The sequence below is a fragment of the Octodon degus genome, unplaced genomic scaffold (genome assembly GCF_000260255.1).
Source record: "Octodon degus isolate 3935 unplaced genomic scaffold, OctDeg1.0 scaffold00070, whole genome shotgun sequence".
NCBI classification, from domain to species: domain Eukaryota; kingdom Metazoa; phylum Chordata; class Mammalia; order Rodentia; family Octodontidae; genus Octodon; species Octodon degus.
In genome coordinates this window covers 5,722,732-5,745,499 of record NW_004524646.1, presented here as the reverse complement: position 1 = coordinate 5,745,499, position 22,768 = coordinate 5,722,732, and the positions used below count along the sequence as shown (strand labels likewise).

At 52.0% G+C, this 22,768-nt stretch overlaps 1 protein-coding gene across 1 annotated transcript in view; it reads right to left on the bottom strand.

Annotated features, from left to right (window-relative positions):
• Itpk1 (inositol-tetrakisphosphate 1-kinase) overlaps positions 1–22,768 on the bottom strand; it is a 148,285-nt gene that overhangs the window by 100,967 nt on the left and 24,550 nt on the right. The window contains exon 2 of the mRNA XM_004635154.2: positions 12,958–12,982. Coding sequence (XP_004635211.1) covers positions 12,958–12,982 — 25 coding nt within the window. The remainder of the gene's footprint in view (positions 1–12,957; positions 12,983–22,768) is intronic.

Here is a 22,768-nt window from a genome sequence, read left to right as displayed (position 1 = left end):
CAGGTGCAGTTCTAGGTGAGCCCCAGGGAGCCCGGCACAGCTCACTCGCTACCACTCAACAGCTACTCCCCACTGTTGCTAGCTCCTCCAGAACAGAACCCTGAGTTCACCCAAGGTGACAATGAACCTGCCAAACAACACTCCCTTTCCTGCTGGCTGCCAGATGTGGCTCAAGTGTGACCCAGGCATTGAGGGCAGCAGCGTGACAAGGACCTCTATCGAAGCCACTCAATGAGCACAACCTTGGGCCCCAACTCCCTTGGCCCGACTCCCTCACCACCTTCCCACTGCCCAGAACACAGACAGGCTAGAGGCCAGCGGTGGCAAAGCAAGGAGGTAAGCTCAATCCAAGAGGACACCATGGAGAGGCTGGTGTTGGGGCACAAACAAAAAAGAGGTCCTTAAGAAGTTTTGGAGCCTTCACACCAGCCCTGTGTTGCTTATATCTAGCACCTTTTCTTCCAAAGAAATCCACATCATATTTTATTTATGCCACTGTTATTTCTAGGCAGCTACCGGCAGCTGAACACAAACGCTGCCAACCCTTCAAGGGAGGGACGGCCCCACAGAGAAGCTGCGGGTGTACTAGGTGCTGGCCTTCGGGAGCCGGCCAGGCAGGGAGGAGGACTGGGCTGGGGTCACTAGAGTAGCCCACCCTGAAGTGAGAAGAGCGCTGAAGATGTACCCAGGCCACTGTTCTTCTGCTGCCATCATAATTCTTCTTTATCACCCAGGTCAAAACCAAGATTTCCTCCTAGTAACATAGTTCAACATTTGGGAAGAAAGCTTCAGCCTCCCTTGTTTTTTTCACCCTCCTGAAGACTCTACAGACTTCCTCACCATGGTAACTAATCTCGTTTCTGCACATGCACTGGCTGCCAGGAAGCTCAGAACTCTCCCAAGGTGTTCCCAGCAGCAAGGCTACTAGTTAACCTCTTCTGCTCCTTATCTACTTTTACATTACTAGAATTTCTACACAGGGAGAGGTAGAAAGTAAAGACAAGACATTAAAATGCTAGGAATGGGCTGGGAAGATAGTACACTAGAATAAGCACTTGTCTAGCAAGCACAAGGGCCTGAGTTCAATCCCCAGTTCCACCAAAAAAAAAAAAAAAAAAAAAAAAAAAAAGCTAGGAATATCCCTTGACTGTAAAACTAAAGAAAGAACTCATCCTTCCTTCTCTAGAACAGTCAAAAATGCCAAATTACTTAACAACTTAGCACCTCCTAAGAATAAAGCAAATGATCTTCATTTCATGAATGCAGCTGGAGCTATGTATCTGGAGCTGCTGCATCCATTCATCTACCTTCAGATCAAAATATTTGCAAGAAAAAAATCTGTACTGATCATGTATAGGCTGCTTCTTGTCATTATTCCCCACAGCATTTATGCTGCTTGAGTGTTACAAGTATGCTAGAGATGATTTACAGCACATGAAAGGATGTGCGCAGGTTCTGTACACACACTACACTGGTCTGTACAGGGCACTTGAACATCTGTGCATATGAGTACCCCAAGGGTTCCTCGAACCAGTCCCCAGGAATCCAGTCCAGACTAGATGTTGTATCAACCTGCTGCTGGGAAAGGAATGCCAAGATCCTCCGAACCAAGCCTCCACACAGCCACTTCAGAGCGCAGATGACGGCTCTGCTGTTGCCCACAAGTGCTTCTGTGGTACCTACTCCGGGTCCCCATTCAAAGGCACCATCAAGTGAAATGTTCATGCCCAGTCTCAAAAGGCTTTGAGAAGGTGTTACAGAACCAAAGAAAGACAGAGAGGGAAAAAGACACAGGTTAGTGCAGGCAGAGGGGGGCAAAGGAGATGCGGAACTGGTTATTTCAGGACAAAGAGACGATGGAGAATTTCCCCAACTCACACCTTTCTGTGAAGACTTTTCTGTAATCCACTGTTTCCTGGTAATTGCCAAAGATTCTTGGTAAGATGTTGCAATAAGACAGAACACACACACTGGGCCACCACAGTCCCAGAAAAAATAAAATGTGGCCCAAGGCCCAAGGAGCTTGCAGAGACGGTGAGGGAAAGCACCCAAAGCATGTGACGGCACTGTGAAAGGTTGCATGTGTCTGAGAGGCTGCGTGCATGGAGCATGTGAGGCGTGGCGCACGACAGAGGGCTAAACGGGCTCGAGAAGGCTTTAAGGGCCTAGGGACCACAAGCCTGGTTCTGACCCATCACCAGCATCCACCGGATAGCCAGGAGTAGCCATGGCGCAGGCTGCAGAACAGGGTCTGCAAAGAGCAGGTTTGGCTGTGGGCTGGCGGCTCTGCACAGGTACTCTGAGGGTCTGGAGAGGTTCACGGTTCAGGAACAGGAGGAAGCTCAAGGATTCGTTGATCCCGCCAAGGACTGCATCCTGACCCTGCACCCTGGGGTTGCAACCATGCAGTGAAGAGGTGAGAGGCGAGGCTTCGCTGAGAAACAGCATTCAAGTAACTAGACAGCAAGACTGGGTCTAGAGCGAGCAGGCCACCCTGGGCACAGGGCTGCAAGGAAGCACCAGCCTCAGAACACGCCAAGCCACACGGAGTTCAGGGCAGGGGACAGCGCTGCACAGCGCATGCTGCGTGAACTTCGCCAGGCGTGTAAGAGCACCCCCAGGACCTCACAGACCGGGAACCTGAAGAAGCCGAACTCACAGAAGAAAGAGAGTAGGAGGTGGTTGACAGAGGCTGGGGCCGTGCTGCTCAAAGGAGCAGCAAATACGTTATTATCTGCTCCTCAAAGTTTTAGACATCGAGGAGCAAATAATAATGTATTGTGTATTTCAACACAACTAAAGTACATTTCACGTGCCTCACCACATAAAAGAGGCAAATACATTAGCTTGACTTAGTCGTTCCACGTGGTATACATATAATTCAAAACATCACAGATCCCAGGCTGATTATAATGTATGTCAATTAGAAATCAATTTATTGTGCTGGCCAAATAGCTCAGCAGATTAAAGCGCCCACCAGCAGGCGCAGGGGCCGGGGGTTCAATCCCCGGGCCTGCTTTGCTGCCCCCCCCGCCCCCACGAGCTGAGAGGGCAACTGAGACTGGGCATGGTGGCGCATTCCTGTAATCCCAGCTCTTGGGAGGCTGTAAACAGGCAGATCACTACAAGTCCAATCTAGTGTGAGACCCTGAACACCCTGTAGATCCTTCCCTAAAATAAATTTTTTTTTAAAAATCGATTTATGAGAGATGGGCCCAGAGCTAGTGTGCTGGCTCGCGTGTCAGTTCCGCCTCAGTTTCCTCATCTATCAAGTGGGAGTAAGGAGAACAGCACTGCCTACTGAATCCCACCCTCGGACTGACACAGCAAGTTAGTTAATGCATATAAGCGCTCGGAGAAGGGCCCCAAACAGCGAGGCTGTGTGCACATTTGCTTCAGCCGCCGCCCATTCCTAAGGAGACATCAGTAGATACAGTCCCAGTGGAAGCGATCCATCCACTGAGTGTTCTAACCAGCTCTTCCTGCCAGCCCAGTGACCAATATGGGTCTGCTGAGCACCATCCTTCCCCTGCCCCAAAGGCAGGAGTTACAGGGAGGCCACTCCATCACCAGGCGGCCTCCATCCATCCCCATGTGGCCCCGCTGCAGTCAAGAACAAGGGTTAGTCCTCATCTTTCTGAAACATGGGTGAAATGACGGAATGGGAAGACCGACCTCAGAACAACGCAAAGAGCACAGATAGCCCTGGAGCCGTGCTGCCCATGTGGGTACAAATGAGCTACAGGAGGGACACTGGGGATCCATTAACGACGTTCTCCTGACTCTGGCATGTCAAATAGGGTTTCTCATGGAAGCTTTAAAGATAATAATAAACAAGCTCTCCAGCTGCCTGGCTCCAGTTTTGGCTCCCCTTTTACTACCTGAGTGTCATTATTGGGCAAACTACTTGCCCTTTCTTTGTTCTGGTTTCCCTATGCATAACAGGGGCACAACAATGGCATTTACGAGGAATGGACCATTACGAGGAATGTGTGAGTAAATCACATGATTACTCATTCCATAGGCTGCCCAAAGCCTGCGCTTAGCAAGGTCACCCCTTATTCCTCTGCAGGCAGTGGGCTGGGGGGGTGGCCACACTGCCATCCTTTATTTAGAAGGTCATCAGGGCTGCCATGTAGATCTCTGCATTCCCCCACCCCCTGCTTAAGGGACACTGCAATGAATGCTGAGAGATCAGGCTCGCAGGCACAGCGGGTAGGAGAGCACAGAGGCATAAGCAGAGTGCAAGCCACCCACAGGGGCAGCGGCCCACCCAGGGGACTCAATGCCTTAAACTCACTTTAGAAATCCATCACACTGCAGAGATGATGTCCAAAGACATCAGTGGCACTGAGTAACAGCAAACCGGACATAGGTGGGACACAGGAAAGGGGAAAAAGATGCAGCAACTCTTAACAGTAATCGCCAAGAGTTTAAATGAAGTTTAAATGACATCAGCGAATGTAAATCTATCCCCCAAGTGCAGACAGAAAAGCCCAACCTGAGTACATATCACATACCACATCTAACAAATGGCATATTTTATACAAAGATATGAGAAAAGCTCAAGGAAAACACTCAAAAAATACTTTGATGTTCATCTCTGGGATTTCATTTTAGACCCATCTTATTTCTCAGGTTTTCAACAACAAACACACATTACTCATTGGCAAAGACGGATCTCAGCACCTGCCATGTTGTGCGCAGATCAGCAGCTCGGGCCTTACTGCACCCACCAAATGACACCGAGCACATATCAGGGCCCAAACCCATACTGCTCAGGTCCAGAAAGCTCAGGCCTCGGGACACACGTCAACAGGCAGCTTCAGCTAAGGGACAGGGGTCTGCTGAAAGGCAGGGGCCGTATCATGACCAAGACGGAGCAGGTCTAAAGGCACCGACTGAAATACAAGAGTGGAGAGATGCCAGCTCTGTACCTAACCAAAAGACATCCCGGCACTTCCCAGTGTTCACAACTGTGCCAAACACAACCCACATCTCCATTCCTGCACTTGACTGGGACAGCTATGCGCCCAGGGAGGCATGAAGCACAGTGCAGACCTTCACCCCACACACTTGCTCCTCAGGGGCCCAGCTCTGCACCTGTACTGCCCTGAGAGGTACGGCCCAAGCCCAACCTGAACCTGCCTGCTGAGGAGCCCAGAATCCACCCCAAGGCTTCCGTAGCCTGCAGCCCAGACCCAGCCTGTACCCAGATGCCGGGAGATACAGACTCAGTGCCTGGGCTGGGCACTCTAGCACACAGGTAGTGATGGTGGTGGGACACTCTAGCCCACTGGCAGTGATTGATGGTGATTGGCACTCTAGTCCACCGACAGTGATGGTGATGTCGACAGATGGGGGACCATGCTTTGAGTAGCCACACTTTGCACTACTCCACCCCAGAACAACTCCTTGACCAGCAGCTACTAGAGTGCTGGCTTGGCACACCACAAGGAAACGATGGCTGATAAGAGGTAGGGAGAGTCCTGAGGACACCCCGTCCCATCCCAGCTCAGGCACCGTGCAGAGATAACTCCTGGGGAGAACATTCCCCAGCACCAAACATATAGCAGCACCCCACTTCCTTGGCCACTGTCTCCCTTCCCACCTGGGAAGCAAGGACTTTCTTTTTTAAGGCTGTGACCCTGCTGTGTCAGCAAGTCCTAGGCTGAGGACGAGCCACCGCCCTCAGACCCTAAGGGCCTGCGCTGACATTTCTAACAGGAAACCTAATCCAGGCGGAAACCACCCAGGGTACGCTGATGGCACCCAGCAACATCTCCCAAGCATTTCCCATGCTATCTTCCAAAATGCAAGCCCTTTTTAAAGGCCATAAAAAAACTGAACTGATTGGAGCAGACGCTGATTTACATAACTCAGCCACCCTGTGAGTTATTATTTTTAAAACCTGACGTTAGTCACACTCATACATATATCCGACAACTCTATTTGTTAACTACATATTTTAAGTAAATGGAATGACAGTAAAAAGTCATTCTCCATGTTTAGAAAAAAAAGAATCTGCACTTCAAAAAAATTTTTAAAGGGCTGGCCAAATAGCTCAGCAGATTAAAACGCCTGCGAGCAAGCTCAAGGACTGGGGGTTCAATCCCTGGGCCTGTCGTGCCGGTGCCAGCCCCGGCCCCGCCCCTGGGGCACACTGAGACAGGCAATTGAGATTGGGCATGGTGGCACATGCCTAAAATCCCAGCTTTTGGGAGGCTGTAAACAGGCGGATCACTATGAGTTCAATCTAGCAGTGAGACCCTGAACACCCTGTAGACCCTTCCCTAAAATACAAAAACAAATGAAAAATAAAAATTCATAAAATCTATCTTTTAAAAAATAATGATGGTGCACACCTGTAATCCCTGCACTTGGGGGCTGAGGCAGGAGGATCACTGCAAGTTCAAGACAAGCCCAGGCTACAAAGTAAACTCAAGGCCAGCCTGAGCTGCATAGCGAGACCCTGCCTCAAAAAGACAAAAATAAGTAATGAATTACAATTCGTAGTAATTAGAAACTTAAGATTGGCACTCCAGTGGGCGGCTGAGAAATGCCATGCTCCCTCTGCTGAGACAATATATGCTCCTAAGCAGCACAGCTTCATCTGCACAAGGTCTCCTGTAGTATGGGAGGCAAGTCCTCCGGGACCGAGCTGCCTGCCTGCCCGCACTGCCCAGGACCTCCCCTCCCAGCTCCAGAGCAGCCCTGGCACACGGGTCTTCTTGCAGCGGGCGCTGCCTGCCTCCCTTTCTCAGTCCACCTGTTCTTGGAGGCTTTCTCCTCTGCATTCACAAGGGAACACACCTTTGGGAGAAGCAACAGTATCACAAGCAAGCTGACAGCTCCGGAGGGATGAAGACAGAAAGGCTGTTCCTGCCTCTCCCGCCTGCAAACTGAGGGAATGTATTTATTTGCTGCCTGCCTGAGAAACAGCAGCTCCTTCTGGGACTGGGTTTTGTAATGTCTGAATTCTCAAGGAATTTGGAAGGAGGACAGTGAATCTATAATGTTACTGTACTTCACACTTGCACTTACTCGTTTGCATTGTAAAATAAAACCCCAAGCCCTCTCATACCCTGAACCCTCTCATACATGATCTTTTAAAATAACTGGATGCGCAGCGGCCGGGGTTCAGTCCCCCAGAGTCCCATGCCAGCCTCACCCCCAGGGTGCACTGAGATGGCAACTGAGACTGGGCATGGGTGGCATGCACCTGTAATCCTAGCACTTGGCACGCTGAAAACAAGAGGATCACTACAAGTCTAAACTATATAGTGAGACCCTGTACTAAATACATAAAAATCAATCAATCAATCAATCAATCAATCATTAGCTGGAGGAACTCAGAAGGCCTGTAAGTTCAGCGCAGCAGCTAGGAAACAAACACGTTTGGAGCCAGTGCGAGAGTATAGCAAGGATTGTGGGGTAAGATGTCCAAGGCTGGAGCGGGCAGGACAGCAGGCCCGCTGTCTTTGCTGGACTTCTTCCTCTCTGCTCAGGGCTGCTCTAAAAAGGGGCAGTAGGGCCCTGGATAGGAAGGCTTCCTCCTGAGCTGTCCCTACAGGCCATAGTGGAGTGGAAATGTCCCAGTGCCCAAGTCAGGATGTCTTCTCCAAGGAAGATTCCCTGGGTGATGGGGCAGCGCTTACTGTGCTGGGCTCAGCACCCGTAACTTTAGTACCTGGCCAGCTGTCTTAGAAGCTGAAGGCCTTGGGGAGTGGCTGAAGTCCTTGTGGGCTGGAGGCAAGGACCACACTTCTCAGGCAGGCTCAGTGAACAGAGGACGCTCGCTGCCACAGTGGGGCTTCTCCTCCGGGAGCCATCCTGACTGACCGCATTGGGTCTGTCCCCTTGCCCTCAACCATCTCAGCCGGTGGGAGCTGAGCATGGACTTCACAGAGCTGAAGGGACCTGGTGGGCCTGTGTGAGTCTCAGCCCCTGCAGCCTGCCTACAGCAGAATGCCACAGAAGGCAGGGTCACCCAGGCTTGTGGCCCAGCTCTAAGGGCTCACACCTCAATGACTGAGTGAGGCCAATGTTAACACCTGAATGGTGGTGTCACGGGGCCTGTGGGTGCAGCAGCCTCATTACAACAGTACAGAGGAGGAAACTGAGGTGAACAGCACAGTGGGGACACAGGATATCCTCAGGACACAGGGTGAGGGACATCTTATCCCACAATCCTTGCTACACTCTCGCCTTGTCCAGCAGCCCAGGCCCCAGCACCACACACAGAGCGGGCTTCGCCGGCTCCTGAGCACCCAGGTCAGGCTTACCCATGCCTCTCCCTCCAGAGTGGGTGCCACACATCATATCCCCACCATCACTGGTGGCCCAACCAGCCAGGTGAAGGGAGGACCACCTGCCTGCAGCAAGTCATTGCTGAGGAAACCCCAGTGGGCTTCTCTGGGTCTCAGGGATGCACAGCCTGGCCCAGCCCCAGGTGCCCAGAGAGCCAGGCCCACTGCATCCCTCTATGAAGTGGTACCTGCTTGCGAGAAGCAAATGGCCTTCAAAGCCACCCCCCGAAGTAAATGCTTGAAGTAGTGCATCTATTTGCACATTTTTTAGTTAACATCTAAAATTTCTCATCATAAGTTTAAATACTTGCAGAGGATGTAATTTCCAACATACTATAAATATTAACATTTTAAAATAAAACTGTTACTATTTCCCTTTTAAATGCATCCTGTGAAATCTAAATACCATAGTGATGTGAGATCCACCACCATTCATTCTAAAGTCACATAACCAAAGCTCTTCTTTAACAGCTAGAAATCTAACAATGTTCCTTTTCTTCTTTGGATTCTAATTTCCAATCCACTTTCTTCAGACATGTTTATACTATTGCAGTGCATTTCATGGCCTTTTTTTTTAGGGCAGGGTCTACAGGGTGTTCAGTGTCTCACTACTAGATCAGACTTGTAGTGATCTGCCTGTTTACAGCCTCCCAAGAGCTGGGATTACCACGCCCAGTCTCTGCACTTCATGAAGAATCAAGCCTTTTATTGATTCTTTTATTATAGTATTGGGTCAAACATGGATAAATAGATATAGATAGATACAGATATAAAAATGTTCCTATTTCAATTTTTTTCCTATGACCTGAAGCTCTTTAAGGTCAAAATTTGGGGCTGGGGAGACAGCTCAGTAGAATAAGTGCTTGTCTGGCAAGTGCAAGGGCCTGAGTTCAATCCCTGGTCCTGCCAAATGATGATGATAATAATAATAATAATAATAATAATAAAGTCAAAATTCTCTTCTGAACTGAATTATTAGTATAGTTACTCTTTTAGTGCATAGATGAACAGCAAGACAGAAATGCCCAAAAGTGTACACAATATCAACATTAAAAATTAAACTTTATTAGAAATACAACTCTAAAGAATGGGACTTTCTTGAAAGTTATTTCATGTATCTATACATGAATATTTACCTATTTCTAGACTAAGACAAGCATTACCAATTAATTCTATCTTCATTTGTGAGTCTACAGATAAGTGTTAAAACCACCTACTTTAAAAAAGAAAAAAAGACGAAATGGGAAAACATTTGCCATAGCAAATTCTTTGGATTTCTTTGGAATTACGGTAATCTCTTTTCAAAGACTTCTTTTCCTCTTCCATCATGCTGGGATCGCCTAGGCTTTGCGCGCACTAGGCAAATGCTACACTACCAAACTACACTGCAGCCCTCAAAAAATCACTTTTAATGCGACATCAATTGACAACCTGATCAGGTCATCTTTGTTTTGTTGCAAGCACAGAAGAAGAAGCAGTGCCCTGACTCAGGATTACTGAGACCAGAGACCTTCCCTAGCACCTGGAGCCTCGTGGCCTACGCTCCCCCGCAGAGGCTCAGGCGTCCTGTGGACAGCGACAGAGTAGGGTTCTGCAGGTCACCAGCCTCCGTGCACCAGGCCTGGGCCAACTCCATTACCTGAGTTAACTCAGTCCTCACAACGACCCTCGGGGAATGGGCGCTGTGCTTATGCCCATTCTACAGGTGGGTGGACGGATGTGCAAACCGTTCAGGCATTAGCTGGCACAACATCACACAGCAGGGACCTTTCTCACAACTGTGCACACTGTCCACACAGAGAGAGCTTACAAGCTCCTGCATCCACCTGGAAAGGGGATACACAAATGCTCCTCCTCAACAGTCCCCATAAATGTTAACACTGGGACTGCTGCCATTGTATAGCAGGAATAAAAAGGACTCCATGGCCTGGACCAACACCACGAGATCTTGCCAGGCTTTCCCAGCCTGGGGGCCTCAGCGCAGGCCACAACATCCTTCAGGTAGTAGCTGAAGGCCAGCAATCTAGGCAGGGACGCACACAGCAGACAGAGTGCCTGCCCCTGTGCAGTGGAGATCCACACAGCGGGTGGGCAGGTGGGCAGGCGGGCAGGCGGGCAGGCGGGCAGGCCAAATGACCCACACTCAAGTCTCAGCTCTACCACCGCCCAGCCGGCCTGGTCATATCATCCTGAGCCTCTTCCTCATCTTCAGGAGAGACCCTCCTCCCCCAACATTCCTGGGGGAAGAGGTACGGGGTCAGCTCCCCTCACCAGCACCCTCATTTACATCTTAACCCCAGGACTCACAAAGCACCTACCCACAGCTTCCAGGGGCCACAGCCCAGGATCCAGCACACAGAAGCTTGGCTGATTTTGGAAAAGCAGCCAACTGAGTGGTTTGGCTTCCAATTTTCACAAAAAGCCTTCCTCCATGTCTTAAATGTAAAAGTGCTTCAAAGACAGCCAGGAGGAGGTGCGTGGAACGCAGCGCGATGGGCTGTATTTTTAGGCGCTGGAGTAGAAGCATCACCTGGCACCAACCTGGTCCTCAAGCCACCAATTATACCCCCAAGTCATCAAAATGAACAGCAGACACATCTTGAAAGACTTCAGAGTCCTACCTAGCACGCTCTAAACCAAGAACTCCTGTCCCCTACTCCACCCAGCTGAGTGCACGAAAGGTTGGTCTCCATCTCTCTTAGAAGCTAAGGGCCAAGGAGATAGCTCAGCAGCATAAGCACCTGCCTTGCAAGTGCAAGGTCCTCAGTTCCATCCCTGGTACCGCAAAGAAAAAAAAAAAAAGACTTCTCTTAGAAGCAGGGTGAACCAAACTGTGAACCCCCTGGCTGCCTCCAGCACCCTCAGAGTGGGGGCAGGGTGACAGCCTGCTCCATTGCAGCTTGGAATCAGTCTGAGGGAAGGATGTCTTCTCTTCCCAGTCTTGCAGGTGTTGGCTGTGCGCAAAGGAACTCACTTCCTCAGACACAAATCCCAGGAGCAATTCCTGGAGACCCTCCCTAGTGGCTGCAGCCAACTGCAGGAAAGCTGGGATCTTCCCACACACAGAGAGCACCCACTCCCAGCTGAGGGTATGCTGGTGGGTAAGGGGCTTCTGCAGAAAATGGGGGTTTCCAAGGCAACCATCAAGTGGGCTGAAGCCCCAGCATCCTGTAGTGGAAATGGCCTGAGATCTCCAACCCTGCAATGAACCTGCACCCCCTGGGCCCTTGGCAGCCCTGATCCTCATTCAGTCTCAGAATCCCCCCGACAGCCATGACCCACCTGCCCAGGGATGCCCTGCAAGCACCTTTTTAGCCATGGTTCAACCCCAACTGTCGCCAGGGGATGGACAAAGAAATCATGGCCCACAGAAAAGGTCAGCGCAGGTCACGAAACTCTACAGCGCCAAGATGAGTGGGAACAAAAACAGGTGATGAAAGGCTTCCAGAAATGTCCCCACCCCAAAAGAAACCTCAACCCCCAGCGACAAGTTCAACCCTCAGATCTCCAGTGGAGGCCATATGGCAGAGTCCAGCAACACCTCCCAGACCACTGGACAGAGGTACAGCCCCACCCCACTCTGGTCTCAGGCGCAAAGGAGGCTCAGAGCACCACAGCAGGTTTTCGGGAAACCACCAGGCAGAGGCATTCGGAAGGGGACAGTGGAGGCGACAGCCCAGGGGACTCGCTACAGGCCCATAAGGTGCCAGGCTAGTGTTGGTGGACACGTCACAGCCTGCCCTGGGTGCATACCCCTTGGTATACACACCCCTCAATGTATTTCTGTGTTTACATGGAGAAAATCATTCTCATCTTTTACCAGTCAGAACCACAGAGGCAAATGTGCCGGCAGAAGGCTCCCAGGCCCCTTCTTCCGGGCTCCAGTCTGAGAGACCAAACCTCTAGCAATCCTGAGGTGGATGCTCATCTCGATAGCTAATTCAGGGGCAGGGGCCCGCCTCATGCCCTGAGAGGGTTCTTTACCCTTCCTTCCTTCCTTCCAAGCTTCCCCCTTCCCCCAGCTATCCCCTCCTTTCTTCCTCCATCCATCCTTGCCCCTTATCCATGCATCCTCCTCCATCCATTCTTCCATCTCCCTTCCTCCTTCCCTCCATCCCATCCATCCAACCTTCCCTTTTCCTCCATCCATCCTTCCCTATCTCTCCATCTATCTACCCATCCTTCCCTCTCCTTCCAGCCATTCTTTTGTACTCCTCCATCCACCCATCCTTCCTTCCTTTATCATGTGCCATTTCTTCTCCCTCCCTCCATCTACCCATCTTCCTTCACCAGCCAATGAGCCCAGCCCAAGTGCGTCCAGGGGACACAATGACAGGAAACCTTTGAGTGTCCACTGGCCCTTCACCCTCGCTACCCAAGCCCATGCACTACCATGCCCTCTCCACTCCCAAACTAATCCCCTCCAGCCTCCTTCTCTAATAAAACCACCATAAATCTCCACATCTGAGCAGCCAGCAGCCTGAGTCTGTGCCCAGCCTGGGACAGAAACTGCGTCAGCTCCTCAGAGGAAGTCACAAACCAAATACATGCAGAGGAAGGGTCAAGCACCCAGATGCTCAAGGACACGGGAAGCTGGTTCTGGGGGCCCCTCTACTTGGAAAATAGTTGAAACATAGTCTGTACTCACCTGCACAACCTCTATGCCTCGTTTCCTGTAGAGAAAAACAAAGAAAACAAGTGTTACTCCAGCAGTCAGGAAGCATGCTTTCCAAAATGTTCACTAGGGCTGAAACAGAACAGGGCAGGAAGCTGTGAAGGGACTAGGACTTGGGTTCTCACACCGCCCCCACAGTGGCCTTGTCTTCAAGAACCACGTTTCCAAGCTCCCAGGCTCCATCACAAACACCTGTAGTTTTAAGAGGGTGGCTCCCAAAGGACAGGCTTCAGTCCTGCAACATGGACAGCAGCCGTCTCCTTGGGACCCAGACAGGCCTTCCCAGCGGGCCCCAAATTCGCAACACTCTCCCCACCATCAGATGCAGCGCCAAAGCCATGCTCAGCTCAACCGCTGCCTGTGGCTCCCCACATCTGACCACCTTAGCTGCACAACATGGCCCATTTGCTGTCACCTGCAGGAAGCCATGGCTTGTGCCCTTCCTGCACCAGCCAGTTCTCCATCCTGGCCACTTTTGGTCTCCACTGACTCCCTGCCCAGCCCTTAGCCCCTGGTTCACCTATAGTCTGAGACTGGTCTGATCCCCGAATCCTCCACCTATCTCCCCCCTGGGGCTTGGGTCTGGGTGTGCATCAGCCCAGGGCTCACACAGGCTCCAGCTGGCCTTCATTTCCCCGCCTGCATTTCCTACCACAAGCTTCAGCTGGGCCCAACTCTGAGTGGGCCAACACTCACAGATGTCTCACTCATACTCCAGCCCTTAGGACAAGGCTCTGGCAGGCTCTCCCAGGAAGCCTGCCCTGGCCCACAGCACCTTCCCCCGCCCCACCCCGCACCACACCCCCCACCCCACCCCCACACAACTCTCCTGGAACACTCTGGCTCCTGGCTCCCGGCTCCCACTCCCTTTGTTCCAGAGTAGACTGTCACCACCCAGGAAGCGTGCTGGGGTGAAGACTGAGACAGACAGTGAAGTGTATGTGCACACCAGTGTGTGTGCGCGTGCGTGTGTGCATGCATGTGTGTGAGTGTCTGCCTGCCTGCCTACCTGCCTGCCATACTGGGGTTTGAACCCAGAGTCTTCACACTGAATTATATTCCAGTCCTTTTCTGTTTTTTAATTCTGAGACAGGATCCCACTAAGTCACTAAATTACCCAGGCTGTGTTCAAACTTGAGATTCTATTGCCTCAGCCTCTTTGAGTAATAGGATTATAGACACATGTCACCATGTCTGGCTATGCTGTGCACATTTTGTTGAGAAGAAAGACCTCTGGCAGACATTCAGAGAAGGGTGGGACCAGCTCCTTGGAGCAGGACCTATGCCAAACTCAGAACTATGTGCCCACCCAGCACACAGACACTCACAAGCCAGAGCTGGTCACTGCAAGTCCACAGAAAGAAAGATCTGGCCTGGCCTGGCCTGGCTTAGCAAACTGAAGGTACAGCAAATGTGCCAGGCAATCTGGGACCCTGAGGGGCTTGTGGACTCTGAGAGGAGACAGGCACAAAGGAAACCTCTAGGCAGCCTGAGCAGGTACCACACCTCACCCTTCAGGCTGAGCTGCTGCCTACCATTTCCTATATCCAGGCACTCAGTGTAACTGCACAAAGGACTCACCACAGGAGACAGGAGAACCAAGGCCCCGAGAGCTGACCAGGTCCACTATGGGAACTCCAGATAGTTCAACAGACTGTGAGAACCACTATGGGCCAGGCTTTCAAAGGCATCATGTATGAGCTGGGAAGATAGCTCAGTGGCTTCAGTGCCTGCCTAGTAAGCACGAGATCCTAAGTTTGATCCCCAGCACCACAAAAAAAAAAAAAACCTCCTGTCATCCTCTCCCCTCAGTCCCTTAAGGAATGGTGGCCAACATTCATTCAGACCCATGATTTCATGAGGGACAGGCTAGATACACAGTGGCACAACCCTAGGCCACCAGTGCCTATGAGAGGACAGCCTCATCAAGAACAGCCACGCTGAGACCTTAGATACCTCAGAAGCTCATCCCATGCCCAGGCCACCCTGGTCCCACTGGAGAGAGGAGAAAACTGAAGTGAACATCAGTGACAATAACGGGACCAACCCCAGGCCACCCAGCAAGTGCCTCTGATTCCTTGCCCTGGTTCCAAGGTGAAAATCTTCACCCCAAACAAGAATGTGGCCCACAGGATAGGAGAGTCTGGTGCAGTGAAGGCTACATGTGACCCGTGCCACCAGGGGTGGGGAGTCTCCCCAGGGCTTCCCAAAATCTTAGTTTTCCCCTAGTGAGTCCTGCCCACATCCAGGTTATATAAGCACACGGCCCTCAGCCCTCATCTCAACTACAGTGACTTCCAATCAGTCCATATTTACATTATCCAGTCCTTTAAAAGAAAACGGCAACCAAAACAGGCCTCTAACTTCCAACAGATGGAACACATAAATTAAAAAGTCAACAACAACCTAAGAAGTCATCTAGAGAACAGGTTGGCTCAAATCTTAGGGGACTGAGCTCCCAGGAGCCCTGCAGCTCTTCCAGGTTGGGGCTGGGGGTACAAGGTTACTGCGACTCTGGCAGAAAAGGGGGTGCCTGGCTCTCCTGTGCATCCGCATCAGGCCACAGACACCCGACACCCTCGCTGCCCTCCAACACCTCTGACAGTCCCATGACGGCGAGGCACCGCTGACACCATCACTCAGAGGAGCAGCCCAAGGTTCAGGAGGCTGAGGAGACCCAGAATCTGGCCCAGGGCTGGACCAGCCCAACCTGCGTTGAGGGCCAGGTGCCATGTAACTGGGTGGTAGGCAGTCTCCAACCCTAGGGCACCCTGAGATGCCAGTCCAATAATGGAATCCTGGACCCAGCACCACCTCCTCTCAGCAACACACAATCAAACACAGAAAAAGAAAAGAAAACACTAACAGCATCCCACATATTAGCAGGGCTGGCCGGAGAGCTCAGCGGACTAAAGCACCTGCTTAGGCAAAGCACAGCGGCTGGGGTTCGATCCCCGGTGTGCAGTGCTAGCCCTGCCCTCGGGGTGTGCTGAAACAGTGACTGAGACTGGGCATGGTGGCAAGGGCCTGTAATCCTAGCGCTTGGGCGGCTGAAAACAGGAGGACCACTATGAGTCTGATCTACATAGTGAGACCAGTGGACCCCGTCCTAAATATATAGAAGAAAACACCAAGAGCAACCCACGATCACCCACGGGGCCTGCTTGAGCACTGGGAGCTGCTGCAAGGCAAGGGCTCTGGCAGCTGTGGAGGCCCAAGGAGCAAGCTCTGAAATCCTGCCTCGGCCAAGAAATTCAGAAAGAAAATCACAAAACCAGAAAGGAAGAGGGAGAAGGAATGGACGTGGGTGGCGGGGGGAGAAACTGGAGGCTGGCTGTCAAGAGGTCAGCTGTCCCTCTTGGAAACCCCAACTCCTCCACCCCACCTCACCACACCAGGCACGCTCTGCTGTGCAAAACGCTCCAGCCGCCAAGGTGTCTGTGGCTGCAAAGACTGGCAGCAGACTACTAGTCCCCATGAGGCACCACCACTAACAAACCGCAAGCCATCAAAGAAATAGCACGAAGCAGCAGAAAAGCAGGGAAGCTCTGTGCCTGCTGGTAAGGAATTGTCTTCACGATGTTACCATGTGAAAAATAAAGTACAAAACCCTCTGTTTTGTACACAACTATTCCTGTTAAGGGCAACATCCAGGGGAAGAATGTGTGCTTGTGTATACACAGGAGGAATGTGGAAGTGCTGCAGGAGAATGCCCACGACATGGCCCTGGTCCAGGGCAGAGGCAACTGGGGCTGGGCAGGAGATCCTTTTTCACTGTGTCCCTCACTTCTGTGCCAGGTACCTGTGACATGTTCTCAAAACTAGAAAGATTTTTTTTTTCTAATTTATGTATTTGGTACAGGGTCTCACTACGCAGCTCGGACTCGCAGTGATCCACCTGTTTCAGCTTCCCCAGTGCCGGGATTACAGGCGTGCACAACAATGCCTGGTTTCGGTGGCTGGCTCAGCAGGCCTGGGGTGGGCCCAGCACGGCACGCAGTACCAGGGACGGAATTCAGGTCCTTGTGTACCTCCAGGTACAGACAGGAAGAAAAATGCCTGCTTATGTACAAGGGGCAACTCTGCAGGCTTCACTCTGAGTGCCAACCTGACCTTGCTCTGCAGGATGCATTTTCTGGGGAGTGTATGCGCTCAGGAGCAGCCAAGGAGACAAGAACTGGAAACAGCTGTGGTGCTCAGGCCAAAGAGCAGGCTGAGGCCGCACACCAGGTACTGCGAGGAGGTAGCAGCAGTTCACACTCCAACCTGATGGTGCCAGGCAGTGGTTAGAAGCCCAGAACTAATCTCAGCAGACAGCTCTCGAGAAAATGTAGGAGGCAGGATGAAATAGGAGGGAAAGGAGCCCCCTCAGAGTACGGGACCAGCCCCAAGTGCACAGGGGACCTCCGGTTTCCATTTGCCACATAGAGAGAGCCCAAGCACACGTCCCAGAGGGCCCTAGGGAAGAACAGTCCAGGGCCAACACACCACCTGGCTATATGACAGGCATGGACTTGCTCACCTGCATTCTGAGACCCTGCCTTCAGGCAACGCCCCTCCACTATCCGACATGCTTCAAGGGGACTGTAACCCTACTCCAGAGGTGGGTCTGTGGACACCCATCTCACTTGGCTGCAGAATTGCTGTGGTGCCTTTCCTGGCCAGACCAGTCCTACTCCTCCTCAGGACAGGTCCTAGGGAGCTATCAACACCATATACAGCTCTGCTGGGAAACATCGGATGACATCATCGCCTCTGAATGCCCAGAATCTGGATTACACAGAGGCCAACCCAGGAGAAAAGGCCTGCTGGAGCCCAGCCCACAGCACAGGGCTAACAGCCATGGAGGAAGAGAAGCAGGTAATGAGGACTGAGGATATAGCCAGCTGCACAAGCACCTGCCCGGCAAGTGCAAGGTCTTGAGTTCAATTCCCAGTACCAAAACAGAACAGACCCAGAAGAAATTAATTATACAAGACAGACACCAGGCATAGCTCACTCAGTTACTGTGTAGCCCAGCTTGGCTACTGGCAGATTTCAGGCAGGCATATGGAGAACATCCCTGAGTTACCTGCCTACCTTTCCCTGCATGCAGAAGACAAGGACAGCTGGCTACATACCATCCAGAGCTCCTCACTTTTCCCGAAGATGTGGGGCTCCTCCTTCACCCCTGTGTGTAGGTGTCATGTTACTCCCAGGGCTTCTGAAGCCACCCAGAATCACCTCTGGCCCCTCACAAGGTTAGCTTCTCTAGAGAAGCTTTCCTGGTTCAGGGCTCAGACTCTAAGAGTGGCAACAACACTCCTGGATCAATGTCACTTATGTCCATGTGGAGCCTGGTAGCTGGTCCTCCCGACCTCAGAGATAAGGAACACGCGTGAGTGTCTCCAGCCGCACAAGCCACCCAAGACCTGCAAACCTGGCTGACTGGCAATGAAACCAGCCTGAAGCCAGAAAGAAAAGTGACTAAGAGGACTTCTATCCAGAGATGTTCTCAACTGGGGGCCAACTGGACCCTGCCCCTGACATTCAGCAATGTCTGGCTGATTTTCTATTGTTGAACTGCAGATGCTCTCTAGTCATCCAGCAGGTAGGCGTCCTACAATGCACAGGACAGAGACTTAGAACAGCGTAGACTCCGGGTGAGCCTGCTTCACACCTCTGGGGATGTCTGTCCCCAAGGCCTTAGCTGGCCTATTCTGCTCACCGATTTCACTCAGGAAACTTGTCCCATGTTCACATCCCCAAATCCTCAGTGCAAAGCTGGACACAGGGACATTTGGACACTCAGCCTATGAGGCACTGGGTAGAAAGCAGAGCCCAGGTCCTCCTCTCAAAACCTCCGGAGAGGACCCCTAAAAACCTCTAAAACCACCAGGCTCTGGCCTACATCTGTGCCTTTGCTCAAGGTGTCCTCTCTCTGGGGTTCCCACCCTCAGCTGGCAAACCCCAGCTCATCCACCACCCTCACCCAGGGATCCCTTCCCACCTCTGCTGGGGACAGAGGTAATGGCTCTTCAGCCACACAACCAGCTGACACCAAGGGCACCACCCTGCCTGCCTGATCCCTCCCTGGCAACTTGGTTCCGCTGCTGATTATTTTGTAATTTGGATTCTCCTGCTAACAGTGTCAGAAACTGATTTGGCCCAATAGAAAGACAACATACAAAGAGAATTTTAAAGCCAGTACAAACATTTGAATTGTTTGGAGAGTTGCAGAGAATAACCAGATAATCTAGAAGCTGCTATGACTTTTTCACGAGGGGGAAAGGGTCCCTCCCTTGATTGGATGTCATCCCTCACCCTAACTAAAGAAACCAGGCCAGGTGCCCCATTCAAGGGAAGCAGACAGGCAGACCCAGGTGGGGATCCCCTCGGCACAGACACAGCTGCCTGGGAGGCGGGTACCCCTCACACCTGGGAGAAGCAGGGCAGGGGTGCTGTTCCTACATGGCGAGTTCCAGGTCATCCTTCCCCGCTGCCAACCTGGCACTCACAATGCACCCTGATCTGTCCACCCAGCTGTCTTCATCCAGCTTGGGGAGTGAGGCCAGCTTCTGAAGCTGGGAGAAGAGGGTCTGAATGGGCACCTTCCTCCTAGACGAACTCTGGGAGCAGACATGAACCCCTAAAAGGTATGCATTTTCCAGCAGCTCCCCTCAAGGTACGCCTACTGTTAGAAAAACAGCCCTGTGTACACAGCCTGCATGTGAACGAGACACTCGGGGAGACCGCCGGCACAGAAGCTACAGCTAACAGCCTGCCACAGCAAGCTCCCTGCTGGCCCCGGATTCCAAGATGGCGCTAGGAGCGCTCCAGCCCCTGGGTTTAGGAGGCCCAGCCCAGTTGCTGCGCTGTCTTCCAGCCACCAGCACAGAGATCTTTCCCCTCTGATGTTCTTCAAAGGTTTGCAGGGCAGTGAAGCCCTATGTGATCAGGACACAGAGGGGCCCCCAGGCCACAAGCTCAGCCTGGAGACGCTGGCGACCGCAGGGAAAGTGAGGAAAGCCCAGCCGTGGCTCTGCACTTTGGGGTCCCAGACAGCCACGTGGTGGGGCCCGCAGGGGGCAGGCAAAGGGTTTAGAAGAGTTCTTCAGGGGAACCCAGTCCTGCAGGCAATAGGAGGAAAGCAGGGCACGCCCAGCCCCAGGGCAAAGGCCAGGTCGACAAGCAATGGGGTTTCCTAAGCCCCTCTTGCCTGAAGCACTAGAGGTGCTATCACATCAAATCAAAAAATCAGAGCCCTGCATGGTGGAGCACACCTGTGAGGAGTCCAAGGCCAGCCTAAAGTACACACTGAGACTCCAACATAAGAACAAAACACAAGGGCCTGACAAATAGCTCAGCAGATTAAAGCACCTGCTTAGGCAGAGGCAGGGCTGGGTTGATCCTGGTGCGCCAGTGCCAGCCCAGCCCGCGGGGGAGATGGCAATTGAGACTGGGCATGGTGGCGCATGCCTGTAATCCCAGCACTTGGGAGGCTGAAAAGTGGAGAATCACTACGAGTTCGATCCATGTAGTGAGACCCTGTAGACCCTGTACTAAAACACACACACACACACACAAAAAAAAGAAAAAACACAAAGACAAATCTGCCACCCCATCTCAACTAATTTAAATCACAAAGTAACTTATCCAATATCTCCCCACCCCTCAGGAAGACAGGTGGAAACAAGGCCCAAGGAGTCAGCCGATGACCCTAAATTCCCTGGTGTGTGACAGAACAGAGCACCCTGAATCCTGGTTCTGATGCCCACATGGCCACGGGATCCTCGGACCTCGACCCAGGGGCGTGCTGCCTGCCCTGTGGGGGCCTGAAGAAGGCAGTGCATCCCCTGCTCACTTCCTACTGCTGCGATGTGCAATGAGCCTCCCAAACATGAGCGCATCCCTCCAGCTCCAGGTCAGAAGTCCAGAATGGTCAGCAGGCAGCCTTCCTTCCAAGGCGCTGGGAGGACCCGTTCTGTCCTGCCCTTTTCATTTTGGACACTGGCCGCATTCTTTGGCCTCTGGACACAACTCTTCTCTCTGGCCATCTGGTTTCCTTCTCATCAGGTTGGTGACTGCATGGGCCATCCCAGTAACCCAGGGTCACCAGCCATCTCCAGGTCCTAAGCTGATCCCCTCTGTGATCACACTGACCCCTCTCACCAGTAAGAGAATCTCAGCTCTCCCTTCCAGTGTCCGCGTGCAAGGAAGAGAGATGGAGATCTGTCTAGGGATGCGGGTGGTGAGGCTGTGGCACACGTGCGCAGCAGCCAGTTTGTTATTGTTGTAGGTAGCCGAGTTAGACAGAAATATTAATGGCAGTTAGACAAGGCCAGGCCCTAGAGGAGACAAGATGGAAGACAAGGTGACTTTGCAACTTGGAAGAGACAGACACCCCCATATGGGCCACACCTCAAGACCAAGACAAAAAGAGGAAGCACAGCTACATACTTCCCTAGGGATGGGCATTAGAGATTGATATCCTAAATAGTATCAATCAACTTGAAAAGAGCCCAAATGAGTCACTAACCCAACCCCCAACAGGAACAGACCCTGTCCCGTATTCATGCCCACTTGCTACGTGACTCGCTTTCCCATTTGATACTGGATTTAATCAATTTTACCTGAGCAATGGTGCTTGTAATCTCATTGGTTGACCATAGTTTTGTCCCACCTCATGCCCACCTAAGCAAGTTCCTACGTCTTCTCCACTTCCTTAGACCCACCTCACCACATGGTTTTCTTCTATAAAAGTCTCTGGAAGAGACAACCTCCGGGGGAATTACCCACTTGGGCCCCCTCCTGTCTCTCTCAGACAGGAGCTTTCTTTCTCTCAATAAATATATTCTGCTTATAACCTCCGTTTGTTCCTAAAATTCATTCTTCGGTTTTAGAAAACACAAACTCGTGTAGGTCATGTCCAGAGATCATTTTATGTCATTTGGAGGTTCCCTATATTGTTTGGCAGTCACCCACCCCAGACTAGTTTTTCTCCCTGTATCATTATCACTGAGCGCTCTTAAGGGCTCCCCATCACTGGCCTAGGAGTTCATACCCAAGCAAGGAGGAGGCTGCAGCTCCGTACAACCATACATTGCCATGGGAGTCCCTGATGGAACAGCCATGAAGAGGTGTCAAGAGCCAGGAAGTGAGAAGGGGACCAGGGAGGCAGAGACCTACAACCCCAGGACTAGGAGCTATAAAGTGGAGAGTGCTGCAGTTCACTGTGAGGTCCTGAACAAATGCCCAGGCCAACTACACACAAACTCAAGGTCACTTGGTCCCCTGAACTTCACCTCCCTTAACCCTGCCAAATGCTCTGGGCTCAGCACCAGGCACACAGGCCCAGCTGGGCCTGTCAAGCTCCCTGTTTATAGGCTTCTCCTTCCTGGGTCCAAAGAGAGGGTAAGAAGGAAGTGGAGCCTGGGCCTGCTGCTAGAAGTCATAGCAACAGGCCCCACACAGCTGGACTAATCCCTCAGAACCCTACAACAAAGTAATACCAAGAGCCAGGTCCCTAGAGAGAAGTGGGAAACGCCAAAAGGCAGTATCTAATTCCACCCAGAAGGGAAGAGCACCTGTTGGTTGGCAAAAGGTAACAGACTTCTGAGGAGGATCTCCCCGCGTCCCTGCACCACTCGCACTGGGACCTGTGTAACAGGTGCCCACTTCCCCACGCCCTGTCTATCCCTCCCACCCTGGCCACACTCCAACCACCTGCCCCTCAGCTGGAGCGCCCCACTCACCTACCACCCACACAGCAAAGCTCTCCCGGAATGGCCCTCTTGGAAGGCAG